This window comes from Phoca vitulina, unplaced genomic scaffold, assembly GCF_004348235.1.
Source record: "Phoca vitulina isolate PV1807 unplaced genomic scaffold, GSC_HSeal_1.0 scaffold21, whole genome shotgun sequence".
Taxonomy (NCBI): domain Eukaryota; kingdom Metazoa; phylum Chordata; class Mammalia; order Carnivora; family Phocidae; genus Phoca; species Phoca vitulina.
In genome coordinates, this window is record NW_022589724.1 from 26,601,637 (window position 1) to 26,616,475 (window position 14,839).

At 49.9% G+C, this 14,839-nt stretch overlaps 1 protein-coding gene across 3 annotated transcripts in view; it reads right to left on the reverse strand.

Moving 5' to 3' along the window:
* The window catches only part of ZER1 (zyg-11 related cell cycle regulator), a 30,270-nt gene extending 18,426 nt beyond the window's left edge, over positions 1-11,844 (reverse strand). For 2 of the 3 annotated variants that reach the window (XM_032418634.1, XM_032418632.1), the window contains exons 1-2: positions 11,198-11,344; positions 274-525 (exon numbers count right to left, since the gene is read on the reverse strand). In XM_032418634.1, the coding sequence (XP_032274525.1) occupies positions 274-431 (158 nt within the window). In that variant the 5' untranslated portion in view covers positions 432-525; positions 11,198-11,344. Of the gene's footprint in view, positions 1-273; positions 526-11,197; positions 11,345-11,760 lie in introns of those variants that run through there. The other variant, XM_032418633.1, reaches the window with a different exon arrangement.
* Positions 11,845-14,839: the final 2,995 nt, after the last annotated feature.

Below are 14,839 nucleotides of genomic sequence, written 5' to 3' on the forward strand. Positions count from 1 at the left end.
CTTGCGGTTACACACTCAAACATATCCCATGCTGCAGAAGCCCATGTGTGTATATACACCCATTCCTTCACATGCACACACCTCCATACACATACAAACGTGCACACATGTAACTTTGTTCTCCTGCACCCACAGATACCCAAGTGTGTGCACACTCTCTCACACGTGTGTATCCACAGCCACATCCCCGTATGGTGCACACGACGGTCCCAGAGCCTCCACATGCGCTCATGCTAAGACTCATGCCCGTGCCCCAGCGCCCCCACTGCTCACTCATTGACGAGCCGGTCACAGATCTCGCTGGGCAGGAAGATGTCTGGATGCAGCCGCAGAGTCTCCTTGTCCAGCAGGTAGCCCAATGTGCCATCCAGGTTGCGCAGGCAGAAGTCGGTGCAGAGGGCCATCAGGGACTCGGGGGTGTCGGACGCCATGCTGGCGGCAGGCAGGTGGACCAATCCAGGACAGGGGCCCCTAGGGGCAGCGGTGACTCCCCAGCACTCACAGGATCATTGGCAGAACCACAACCTGGGCAACAGGAAGAAGCTAAGTGAGCCACACGTAAGAGCCACAACCACCGGCTACCCCACGCCCACTCTCTGAGTAGGGAAACTGAGGCCCCAGATGTTACATTCAAATTAGCAGCTTAGCAGAGATATGCCCCAAGGCTCCTGATTCCTTCCCTGCTCTTCTCTGCTATGCCACTAGCAAGGTGTGATTTGACCTGCAAAGAGCAGGGGGCCTTGCCCAAGCATTTTTATGCCTTTGCAGTGTCTGTGGGCAGACAAGCTGGGGACTCAATGCTGGGGTGAGGATAACGGGGGCTTCCATTAACAGCTACACTGGGGCATCCCTTACTATGTAACCTAACCTATAAATAGCTGTCGCTGTGTGAACATTCAGTATATGCCGGGGCTTTATAGACATGTTGTTATTGAATCTCATTGTATGTGATTAAGAGGGAAGGCTCCTCCCAAGAGAAATGAAAATATGTGTCCACATAAAAATTATACATTCATGTTCACAGCGGTATTATTCGTAATAGTCAGGAAATGGAAACTACTTTTCATTAACTGATGCATGGATAAACAGAAATGGTCTGTCCATACAATGGAATATTATTCAGCCATAAAAGGAATGAGGTATCGTCACACGCTACAACGTGGAAAACATTATGCTAAGTGAGAGAATCCAGACACAAAAGGCCATATATTGTATGGTTCCATTATATGTAATGTCTAGCCAGAACAGGAAACCTGTGGAGACAGAAGTAGATTAGTGGTGGTCTAGGGCTGGGGTGTTGTGAGGAACGGGGAGTGACTGCTAAGAGGTACGGGGTTTCTTCTGGGGTGATAAAAATGTTCTAAAATTGATGATGGTGACAGTCACACAACTCCGAATATACTAAAAACCACTGAATTATCTATGTTAAATAGGTATACTGTATGGTATAGGAATTGTAGCTCAATAAAACTGTTATTAAAGAACTAAAGTTGGGGGGGTGCCTCCCTGGTTCAGTCAGAAGAGCATGCGACACTTGATCTTGGGGTTGTGAGTTTGAGCCCCACCTTGGGCGGAGAGCCTACTTAAATAAATAAATAAATAAATAAATAAATAAATAAATAAAGTCGTGGCGCCTGGCTGGCTCAGTTGGTGGAGCATGTGACTCTTTTTTTTTTTTTTTTAAAGATTTTATTTATTTATTTGAAAGAGAGAGCGAGAGAGGGAACACAGCAGGGGGAGCAGGAGAGGGAGAAGTAGGCTTCCCGCCGAGCAGGGAGCCCGATGTGGGGCTAGATCCCAGGACCCTGAGATCATGACCTGAGCCGAAGGCAGACGCCTAACGCCTGAGCCACCCAGGCGCCCCTAAGGAGCATGTGACTCTTGATCTTGGGGTCATGAGTACAGATTACTAAAAAAAAACCAAACAAACAAACTTAAAAAAAAAGCAACCCTAAAGTCTCCTACTGTCTTCATGATCTTGAGCTAGGTAAAGATTCCTTAAATAAGACTCATAAGGAAAAATGATAAACCAATCTGCACCGAAGTGAAGAAACTTCTGTTCATATATACACAAAAATTAATCTAAGATGGACCACAGACCTCTATGTGAAGGGTAAAACAACAAGGTTTCTAGAAGAAAATACAGGAGTCTATCTTGTGACTTTAGAGTAGGCAATCATTTCTTTCTTTCTTTTTTTTTTTTAAAGATTTTATTTATTTGACAGAGAGAGCATAAGCAGAGGGAGAGAGAGGGAGAAGCAGGCTCCCTGCTGAGCAAGGAGCCCGATGTGGGACTCGATCCCAGGACCCCTGGATCACGACCCGGGCTGAAGGCAGCCGCTTAACTGACTGAGCCACCCAGGCATCCCGAGTAGGCAATCATTTCTTAATCAGGTCACAAGAAAACCCCAGAAACCATAAAGAGAAAAAATTATACTGCCTTAAAATGTAAAATTCTGTTAATCAAAAGATATCATTAAGAAAGAGAAAGGACAAGCCACAGACTAGAAAATATTTCCAATAATATATCCAACAAATGACTCATATTCAGAATATATAAACACCTTCTACAAATCATTTTTTAAAAGATTTTAGCAATTTCTACACCAAGGGCAGGGCTCAAACTCACAACTCCGAGATCAAGAATCCTACGCTCCACTGACTGAGCCAGTCAGGCGCTCCCAAATCATTTTTTTAAAGATTTATTTATTTGAGAGAGAGAGAGGGAGAGAGAGAGTATGCACGCGCATGTATGCACATGCACAAGCGAGCAGGGTGAGGGGCAGAGGGAGAGGAGAATCCCCAGCAGATTCCCCACTGAGCATGGAGCCCCACATAGGGATAATCGCCCAACTCCGAAATCACGACCTGAGCTGAAATCAAGAGTTGGACGCTTAACCGACTGAACCACTCAGGCAACACCCCCAAACTGTTTTAAAAAGGACATAGCATCCAACTAAAAAATGGGCAAAAGACTAGAACAGGCATTTCATAAAGGATAGAGAACATATGGACACATATGGAAAAGGGCTCAGCTTCATTAGTATCCATAAAACCACAATGAGACACCATTTCCCACCCACCAGAATGGCTCAACTGGAAACAATCCAGGCACTACCAAGCTTGTGCTGTGGTGAAGATGGAACAACGGGGTGTCACTCACGCTGCGAGTGGGAGTGTAAATTGGTGCGAATTGACAGTATAATGGAATACTGTGCAACACTGTCTACTAAAGCTGAATATGCACATATGTTCAATGTTCAGCAATTCCACTCCTAGGCACACACCCAAGAGAGATGCACGTATACATGTTCCCCCAAAGACACAGACCAGAATGTTCACAGCAGCATGATTCAGAATAGCCAAAGCCAGAAAAGAATCTGAATGTCCCTGACATTAGAATGAATAAGTACGGTATACTCACCAATGAAATATTAAGGGCAATGAACAGGCACAAACTATTGTTAACACAACAGCTTGGATGAACCTCCTGAGTTTAGTGAAAGGAGTCAGACACAAAAGAGCATATATCATATTATATACTGAATGAATCCATTCATGTTTTACTCCATTAAGTTAAAAAAAAAAAAAAAAAAAAGCCAGAACAATCTGATCTGTGGTGGCAGAAGTCAGCACTGAGGTTACTTTGGGGATTTGGCTGGGTGTTGAGAAGCTTCTAGTCCCACATCTGAGTGCTGGATATAAAGGTGTGTTCACTTTGTGAATATTCGGGCGCTGTATACCCTGGTATGATTTTTAAAAATGTATATTATAATTCAATAAAAGTTAAGAAAATGGCCTGGACACCAAAAAGGGTCCACATTTAGAGGGGACTGGGGTTCAGTGAAGTGATGCTCTGAGAGTATAGCTCCTTAGCTACAGGTGGCGGAGAGAGAATGAAAACTGAACCTTCACATTCAAATTGAATGAACAAGATAGAAGACAATCAACCATTTACAGAACTGAGGAAAGTCAGGAATTAATCCCAAACCATCTTCCTGCCATAGTCTATATCGGAAAGGGGGGAAAATAGGCAAAAGGAATCCATGGTGTTAGAAGTCAGGGTGGCGATTCCCTTTGCAGAGAGGCAGTGATTAGAAAGTGGCAGGGGGGCCTCGGGGACAGGTGTGTTTGCTGGTGCACATTCATCAAACTGTCCACTCACGCTTTCCAGGCCTTTCCCTAGCTAGGTTATACTTCAATAGTTTTTTGTTTTGTTTTTTTTTAAGCGCAGTCTCTGTTGTCAGATAGATCTATGTTTCAACCCAGTTCTACAATTCACTGTAAATTACTTAAGCTCTCTGGATCTCAGTTTCCTCATCTGGAAAATGGGGATAATAATCCCCACTTCACAGGGCTGCTGGAGTAAATGAGATGTCGGGAAAATGCTTGGTCTCAGGCTTGATGAGACTGAGTACATAAGAAATGTTGCTTATGATCCCATCTTGCAGATGAGAAAACTCAAGCTCAGAGAGGCTACTCTGTCCAAAGTGGGATCTGAATCCGGTCTCTCGGACTCCATCATATCACCCCTTGGAGAGCTCTGAAGGAGTTCGGGGCCCAGCACTGCCCCTGGCTTCCTGGAGCCCCCGTGTCCATATGTGAGCCTTCGGGGCTGCTCTAGAAATCCGGTGGGCGGCCCCAGAGCCCTGTGCCGTCTGGGATCACAAGGCCTAAGTGCTGGCACCACTACTTACTGGTGCCAGTGCTCTGAGAGCTCTGGAGTCAGGCCCACCCAGCTTCTAGTCCCAGCCCTGCCGCTTAAGAGCAGGTGAACTTGGGCAAGTGTCTTCACTGCTCTGTGCCTCAGTTTCTTCTCTAAAACAGGGAGCACTGTGTGAGGATAACATGGAATATCAGAAGAGCTTAGCCTGGCACCTGGCCCATGGTAACTGCTCATAAAAAGAAGCTACTATTACAATTACGATTATCATCGTCACCATCACCATCCCCTTCTCCTGCCTCACCTGCCCTGGTCCCCAATAGAGCGGGGTCTGCTCCTGCCCAGTTGTAGTCCTGTGCTCCCCAGGCCTGGGTCTCTTGCCACAAGGCCCGTGGTGCCAGCTTCCCACTGGCTGTGTGCCACCCTTGAGGGAAGGCACAATAAACAGGCTGCCTGGGCCACTGGGCACAGCCTTCCTTTACCTTCATTCTCTTCTAGATCTTCCCTGGTCAACAGGAGCCGGGGGAGCACCGCTGACAGGGAGGCGCACCCTGCTGGAAACCGAGTCCCCTCTCTTCAAGCAGTCACTCAAGGCCTCCTGAGCCACAGCCAGCCTGCTGGCCCCTACGGCAGCCGGCCTGGCCTCCTTCGTGGTACTGGCAACAGGCCCTAAGCACAGGGTCACCTTCAGACCTTTGCTCAGTCTGTTTTCTTTCAACTGGGAGCATCCCAATTCAATGAGTTATCCCACTTTCTATTCTAAATACTACTCCCACCCCCAAAACACAGCCGTGTCCCTCCTCCAGGAAGCATCCCCGCCCACACACGCGCCAGCCCACACCACCTTTGAACGCTGCCCCCGAACATCGCCAGCCTTGGTATCAACATCGCTTCCTCTGGGAAGCCTTCCCTGACCCGCCAGGGTGCTCCCGCCGTGTGCGCCCACGGCCCCACTGGAACAACTAACACTTTGAACTGATGCTGGTTTCGTGATCGGGCTTTCTTGCCAGATGGCCGGCTCCATGAGGACAGGAACCAGGCTGTCTTGTGTGGCATCGCCCTGCGCTGAGCCCAGGTCACTTCTTTATCCACTCAGCAGCTGTCTATTGAGCACTGCGGGTTCAGTGGTGAGCGAAACCGGACAAGGTCCTCGTCCTTATGGAGCAAACTGACTGAGGGAGACAGACATCCACCTAAGCAGCACACAAACCTCGCACCATGTCCCAGGGACCAGTGCTCTGGAGGAGAAGGAGGTACCTGGGGCTCTGGGTGCCTACGCCAGGGGATCTGCCCTGGACTGGGGAGTCATGGGCAGGCTTCTTGGAAGTGACATTTCAGCTGCAACCCAAAAGAGGAGTCATAGCTAACTCTGGTGGTGGGGAGAGAAGGGAAAGGCATTCCAGGAAGACGGAAACGATGTGCCCAGGCTGAAAGGCCAGAGGGTGTGGGACGCTGGTGCCACAGGCCCAATTCCACAACAATTTGCTGGACAAAGGAAGTGCTGAACACCCTATGTGGGCCTGACAGATTGTAGGGTTTCAACACGTGCCTGTGGCAGGGACGAGAGGGACTTGCAGGTTGTGGCAGACGTGGCAGGTGCCTGGGGCACAAGGCACTCTGTGTCCTCCCTGTCCACTGTGCCAGGACAGTGGGAGGGCCCAGTGGCCACAGAGGAACCCTCACCACTCTGAACGACAGAGCACCGCCTGGGGCTCTGCCTTCTCGGCAGGGCTGAGCCCAGTTACCCAGGTACCCACCAGGCCCTGACTGTTCCCCGGGTGGAAGAAACACCACCCTTTCAGCCACTAAGGTCACCCAAAGGCAAACCAGGCAGATGGTAGCATCTGCTAACTACCCTTTGGCAGTGGGACCCTGCTGCTTGGGGCTGGGGTGAGCTGGAGGAGGAAGGGGCCATCCTCATCTTGGCAGGGAGGCCGAGGGGCCAGGGGCGCCCTGCCACTGGTGCCCCCAGGCGATTGCCATTTCTACCCTCCCCACACCCACCCCCAAGGGCTCCCCACTCATGCAGCAAGCACCGGCCATCTGGGATTCTGGCAACCAGGGACAGAGGGAACTCTGGTTCTGAGAGCACACCACACGGTAAGAAGAACCCCATGTCTTCCTCCATCCCTTCTCGAGCAGGTTCTTCACACTGGATCCACCCTGAGCTCTGACATGGGGGGCGGGGGGGGGGAGTGGCAGGGAGCAGACGAGAGAAGGCAGAACACAGAAGCAGTGACCACAGTCTCCACCCCGGTTGCTTCCAGGTGGGGCGCTGAGCCCCTCATGCTTTACTGCATATAGTTCCTTATTTAACCAACAAACCACATTCCCTAGGATCTGGTACTTGAAGCTAATTGACATTTGTATAACAATTGCTGAACACCCTTCCGACAGCCTGTGAGCTCACAAGCTTGGGGAGGATGGGAACCCAGTCTGCTTGCAGGCTCCCGGATCCTCTGCGCCAGTCTGTGCCTGGCACGCGTCAGAATAAAGGTTTGCCTTTGCCCTGATCTCACTATAGCAGCTGAGGTATTGACTATTGACTGTTACCCCCCATTTGCTAAGGAAGACACTGAGGCTTGCCTGAAATCACACAACGGATGACAGCGGATGCGATTCCAAACCAAACCCGTGCATCTCACCACACCACTGGGTCTTCTGTCCATGCAGCGCAGTGGGGGGAAAGAGGAACTGTGGTCCAGAGGGAGCGTGGGACCCCACCAGCGACCTGACACCCCGCCGACAGAGAGGCTGGGGGAGCCAGAAGCTTGAGCCTTGGAGCAGCGCCCACCCCGTGAAATATTAACCCAAGAGCTGGGTGGGGGGGAATCCAAACAAATGCCCTATTTACAGAAGCTGGAAGTTTTCCAGGAGGGAGCAGATCCCAGTCCAGATATTGGGGGTGGGAAGCTGCTGTGAGGAGAGTCAGGGCAAGTGCCAGGGTCTCCCGGGGGCCAGGGTGCAGGCCAGGGGCGGAAAGCATCCCAACGGGGTCATAATCCACAGAGTGGGTGATGTTAAGAAGATGCAGAAACGTAATGAGGGAGGCATGCACCTCCCCGCTCACTGGTGCCACCTGGAGGCAGAGGGGCCTTGGGGAATACCTGGGTTCCCAGCTCACACGCAAACTTAATGATCACATCCACACCGAGCAACATATTCCAAGAACTCGATATCCGTCAGGTCGTTAATTCCCTCAGCAACCACATGAAGCAGGAGTTATTAGAATCTACAACTTAGAGACAGGCAGCTGAGGAGTGGCGAAGTAATCTGCCATGGACTACGTATAGGTTCAAGGGTCTACCTGTACCTCGCAACACATACACACGTATGCGTTAGTTCCAGACCCAGAGTGCCGAGCTTTCCATGCATGTTCTCGCTGAAGGCACAAATAACCTAGGAGGGACATATTTTGTTTTCCAGATGAGCAAACCGTGGTTCAAAGATGTGTGAGGACCTGCCCAAGGTCCCCCAGAAAGTGCCTGGCTCTCCTTCCCATGACGCTAGGGGCAGGAACTATTCCCCCCACCCCCACCCCCGATCTTGTTTCTGCAGATGAGGCTTCACTGACTCCTTAAAACTCTGCGTATCCTTAGGCACCGAGCACAGATGATCTGTTACTGCTGGCAACTGTGCTATGAGCATATATCATTTTGGCCACACGACTCAAAGCTTCTTGGTGGGGACCTTGTGTGATCCATGGCATCTCCATGACACAGTGAGTGTACGGCTGGCTGGTTGCAGATGAAGGAGCCTCGCCTACACGAGATCCCCAAGCAATATTTGTCGGCCTCAGGATTCATCAGGGTCCTTATCGGTCAATGTGTTGCGAACACATTGTGTGGGCTTGCTGAGGAGATGCCAAGAAGGTGGTGAACAATCATTATGGAGAGATCTCCTAGGAATCATGCCTGGGGAGAGCCTTCTGTCCGTTTGGAAGGTGGAAAATCAGCTTTAGTGGTTGAGCCAGATAAAGAATGTTGGTCCCAAAACAGATGACCCATCAGGGGTCCGTGAAGTGGCCTTTCAGGAGTCCAGAACAGCTAAGGTACGGACGGCACTAGTCATACCAAGAACTGTTCTTTGCCTCTGTAGAGAGCTTTAGAGTGCACCCAATGCTTTCACGACCTGGGTCTCATTTCATCCTTCCAACAGCCTTCAGAGTTAGTATACAGATAGGAAAACCGAGGCCCAGACAGGGGATGGAACTTGCCCCCCAAGTTCACATAGTGAGCCAGCCGCAGACCTTGGGCTTGAAGCCAGGTCCCCAGGTGGCTGGTCCTAGGTTCCAGCCACAAGAGCTGCTCAAATAGGCTGGCTCTCAGCATCCAAGTGCTCTGACTTCTCGTTTTTAAATCATCTGGCCCAGTCACCCTGTTCAGCTTATGACCCAGGCCTGATGATATAGTCCAGGCTTGAGGGGTGAGGAGGGAGATCAACCATTGTTCCGCTCCCTATAAGGTAGGCTGCAAAGTCTCAGCCTCTGCTGGGTACTTCTCAGATTAACACTCTCCATCAGCAGATCAGCCACACACAACCCAACCACATGCCTGAGGCCAACACCATCATTTTATCTATTTTACGTGGTAGAATGGGGATTTGCTGTGCTCTTTTTAAAAAGCCCCCATCACCTTCTAGTGGCGTCAAGAAAGCCAAGACCAAGTTACCATCCTCCCTGTGGGATATGCAAACATTGTTCCCCCTGAGGGGTGACAGTAAGTGTCCACTGTGTCTCCCCCCACCCCCACTGTTCTCCAAAATTCTACCAGCTCAGGAGGCAGCCAGAGCTGGTGGCACCACCAGCTGGTGCTAAAAAGAAAGGCTTTGAGGTAGACACATGCAAACAGTTCCTCATCATGGCCACTGCCATCATCACAACTGTTAAGATACCGAATACTTAATCCGTGCTAAATAGTGCACTAAGCACTTCAGTGCATGATGTCTCATTAAGCCCAACAACCCTATTTTACAGATGAGGACACTGAGGTGGCCCCTCGCCCAAGTTCTCACCACCAGGAAGCAGCTGCATGACCTGATTTAACTACAGTGCTCTATGGCTGTCCTTTTTGTATTAATTCCACCAATGGTCATCACAAAGATGGAAAAAGATTACTTATAATGCCAGGGCAGAGCATAATGGCTATTTGTCATCTAAAACAAATCTCTATTTTCTCTGACCACGTTTGTACAGATTTGAAAGGGGGCTCCTTTAGTACTCTGGGACCCTGCATCACAGAGACAGCCCCTGACATTCTCCCCACCATTATCTGGTTCCCACTCTTTCCCTCCTTCACTCTGCTCCAGTCCCATTGTCCTCTCCTTTCTTAAAACCATCAAGTATACCACCTCAGGACCTTTGCACCTGCTTTTGAATGCTCTGCCTGTAGACAGATGTATGGCTTGCTCCCTCCCTCCCTTCAGGACTTTGCTCAGACATCACCTTATTAGAGACCTTCTCTGATCAACTTCTCCACAAAGGTGACCCCACCCTCTGGCCCTTGCCATGGCCCTTCCTGCTTTATTTTTCTCCATGACACCCTACATATTATATGTTTCTTATTTTCTGAATGAAGCAATGAACTGAAACAGAGACCCCTCACCACCTGCAACCACCTCCTGCTCTAAGCATAGCCTCCTGTTACTCTTTCCAAAGCTGTCTTCAAAGCTCATTCTAACCATTTTGAACCCTGAAGAGAAACATTCTGTGGAAAAGACCAAAGGGGGTGTCTTTCCCTGTGGAGGCACCAGGCCTCCCTCCCTTCCTTAAAAACCAAGCACGTTGACAAGCACAGGCAAAGACTGGAAATCTTGGACTCCCTGGCCCTAAGAGCAGCCAAGTCAATTTCCACACACAGAACTATAGTGGCCAGCAGACAGTTTCACTTTCAACTCACCTATCAGGCTCCCTTGGCCCTCAGGTTTGCAACCCCAGCCCATCCCTTTCTCATCCTGTTGGATTTCTTACACCTTGTCATCCCTTTTGGGAGCCGTTCCAGAATCCAAGCCGTCCCTGAGCTTTTAAGCATTGCTTTGCAGGAACTTAAGCTCGTCCAACAGGTAGGAGGGGCAGAGGCTGGCCCTTTTAGCCCTATATCGATCCCCCATTTTGTAGGGGCATCCGACAGGGCGTCATTTTCTTTCTGGAGGAAGGGAGCTGGGTTTTAAAGGCACGTTTCTCAAACCTGGCAGCAGGGGCAGAGAAAGGAGCCCTCCCACCACTGGCCGAAATGGACCTGTGCAAGAGGTTGCAGCGGCGATGCCCAGGCGCCTGAGGCAGAAGGCAAAGGGGGAGGACGCAGATAAATACCCTCGGCACCGGGAGCCGACGGGATGCTTGCTTCCTCTGCGAGGAAAGCCGGGGATGTGACCCGGGGGAATCTGGGGCCAGAGCGCCAGGGAGACAGGGGATCTCGCTAGGCTAGGGCCGGGGTCTGCGGGAGACTGGGGTCGGCGGGGCGGAGCTTGGGATCCCGGGGACTGGAGCCCCGCGAGGGAGGGGGTCGCGCCGGGGGGGGACTCCGTGGCCGTTACCTTGCCCTTAGGGCTGCGGGCGGGGCTGAGGGCCGCCGGGTGCTGGCTCCGGGGCCCGGCCCCTCCCCCGATCCGGCTCCTGAGGCTCGGAGCCTGCAGCCGCCGCCGCCTCCGCTGTCAACAAACCCGGGGCGCGTCACTTCCGGGACCGCCCCTTAGCAACAGCGAACGGGTTCCCCCGACGGGTCCCGTGGCGAACGCGGGCGGCGGCGGCCGAAGGTTCCGGAGCGCGCGGCGGCTCCTCTCCCGGCGGGGCCCGGTCTGCGGGCGGCGGAGTGCAGGTGGGCCCCACTGGGCCCCGAGCACGCTGTTCCGGGGGCTCCCTGGCTGCGGGGGACCCGCCGTGTGACACCGGCTTTGGGGCCCGCTCTGGCCTGCGGGCCAGCAGAGCCCAGGCAGTGGTGACGGGCGGGACGGACTCCACCTCCGGCGTCAACACCGACGTCTCTCTGGACGCCCCCCGCCCCCCACCCCGGGCGCCCCATTGAACGTCCCCCGCGGGTGCTCCGCAGGTAGCGCTCTCCCACGCGGCCCGACGCGCGCCGGCTTCCCCGCTACTTAACGGGCCGCCCGCGGGGAAGTGGGAGTCGGCCTTGGCCCCTGCGTTCCCCTCAGCTCCGGTTCCCGTCGCCAAGTCCTGACGGTCGCGCGGACCAGCCTCTCCTCCCCCAGTAGTAGTGCCCGGCTCCGTCCACCAGCATCTCCTCCTTGCATCCCGGCGGCAGCCGCCTCACGCGCCCTCCCCTCCTTCTCTCCACAGTCCCAGAGGGTTTTTCCGCCCCCCCCCGCCCCCCGAACTTGGAGCAGATCAGCGCACTCCCCTGCTAACAACCCTTAACATAGACGACTAGGATCACCTCTCCAGCCTCTTGTCGTCCTCCTTCTCTCCTATAGGCTCAAATGATTTCTTCCCAACGGAACGCTCCTCTTGCTATATTCATATCCAACACACTTCTTGCTGTATCTATAGCCAACATGCTCTTTCTTCCACCTTCAATCTCAGTTTAGAAGCTACTTTCTTGACACAACCCCCGCCCCCCCAATTCTAATGCCATGACTACTTTTGCGCGTGTTTTTTTCTTTTTAGTCTTCCACCGTATACAACTATGTTCGTACAATTTTGAATCCTTTGAAAAGTCTATTGATGATTTCAAATTACCAAAAGAAGACATACTTGCAAGGAAAAAAAAAATCCAAACAATTCAGAAATGTATGTTGGGGGGCGCCTGGGTGGCTCAGTTGTTAAACGTCTGCCTTCGGCTCAGGTCATGATCCCGGGGTCCTGGGATCGAGCCCCGCATCGGGCTCCCTGCTCCGCGGGAAGCCTGCTTCTCCCTCTCCCACTCCCCCTGCTTGTGTTCCTGCTCTCACTGTGTCTCTCTCTGTCAAATAAATAAACAAAATCTTAAAAAAAAAAAAAAAAGAAAGAAATGTATGTTGGGAAGAAAAATGAAAATCCCCATTCAAACCCTAACCCAACCCCAATTTCATTCCCTTCCCCAGAGATGACCACTCTTAGCAGTTTGGTGAGGATCCCCTTAGTCCTTTTATATATATATATATATATATATATATATATATATATATATATATAATATATTTATAATTCTTTTTTTTTTAAGATTTTATTTATTTATTTGACAGAGAGCGAGACAATGAGAAAGGGAACACAAGCAGGGGGAGTGGGAGAGGGAGAAGCAGGCTTCCTGCTGAGCAGGGATCCCGATGTGGGGCTCGATCCCAGGACCCTGGGATCATGACCTGAGCCGAAGGCAGTCGCTTAACCAACTGAGCCACCCAGGTGCCCCTATTTATAATTCTTTATAGTCCTTAGTCCTTTATATATATATATATATGATATATTTATAATTCTTTATAGTCCCTAGTCCTTTATTATACACATATATATGTGTATAATATGCATGTGTAGGGCATGTGTAGGTAAGAGCTAAAACTCTAAAACTCTGAGGAGAAAACATAGAAGTAAGCTTTTGTGACTGGGTTAGGCTATGGTTTCTTATATGACAGCAGAAGTATCAGTGACAAAAGAAAAAATAAATTGGATTTCATCAAAATTAAAAACTTTTATGCTTCAAAGGACGTCAAGAAGGTGACAAGATAACCCATAGAATGGGAGAAGATATTTGCAAATCATATATCTGATAAAGAACTAGCAATCCAAAATATGTAAAGAATTTGCAACAAAATAACAAAGGCAAATAACCCAATTTACAATAGGCAAAAGAGCTGAATAGACATTTCTCCAAAAACGTTATACAGATGAAAGTCAATCAGAGAAAGACAACTATCATATGGTTTCACTCATATGTGGAATATAAGAAATAGTGCAGAGGATCATAGGGGAAGGGAGGGAAAACTGAATGGGAAGAAATCAGAGAGGGAGACAAAGCAGGAGAGACTCTTAACTATAGGAAACAAACAGGGTTGTTGGAGGGGAGGTGGGTGGGGGATGGGTAACTGGGTGACAGGCATTAGGACACATGATGTGATGAGCGCTGGGTGTTATATGCAAATGATGAATTACCGAACTCTACATCTGAAATTAATGATGTACTCTATGTTGACTAATTGACTTTAAATTAAAAAAAGTTATACAAATGACCAACAAGCACATGAAAAGATGCTCATCATCATTAGTCACCATGGAAAAGCAAATTAAAACCACAATGAGAGGGGCGCCTGGGTGGCTCAGTTGGTTAAGTGTCCAACTCTTAGTTTCGGCTCAGGTCATGATCTCAGGATCCTGAGATCAAGCCCTGTGTGTTGGGCTCTGTGTTCAGCTCAGAGTCGGCTTGGGGTTCTTCCCCCTCCCCCTCTCCCTCTCCCCCCACCTCTCTCTCTAAAGTAAGTTTTAAAAAAAACAATGAGATACAACCTCATATTCTTAGGATGGATCTGATCAAAGAGACAGACAACAACAGGTATTGCTGAGGAGGTAGAGAGATGGGAACCCTCATATACTGCTGGTGGGAATTTCAAAAGTTGCAGCTGCTTTGGAAAATAGTTTGGCAGTTCCTCAAAAAGTTAGAGTTACCATATGACCCAGCAATTCCATTCCTAGTTATATACCCCAAAGGAAATGTTCATAGCAGCATTATTCATAATAGTCAAAAAGTGCAAACAACCCAAATGTCTATCAGCTGGCAGATGGAAATGAGATGGTATGATATGTTCATACAATGGAATATTATTTGGCAATAAAAAGGAATGAAGTACTGACATGCTACAACATGGATGGACCTTGGAAATGTGCTAAATGAAAGAAACCAGTTACAAAAGGCCATATATTGTATGAGTCTATTCATATGTTCAGAATAGACAGATCTATAGAGACAGAAAGTAGATTAGTGGTTGCCTAGGTCTCAGGAGGGGGTGAAATGGGAATGACTGCCAGTGGGTACAGAGCTTCTTTTGGGGATGGTGAAAATGGCCTAAAATTAGATAGGGATGATGGTTGCATGGTTGATGGATGATAGTTCTAGATGTATGACTCTGAATATTCTGAAAATCACTTGTAGAGAGGCCAAGAGCAGGCGGTCCCAAGATGGTCCACATTGGCGTAAAGGTTATTTATGCAATCAAAACCCAGCAGATTCAGGAAAAGCTCTTTACTCCCCCTAC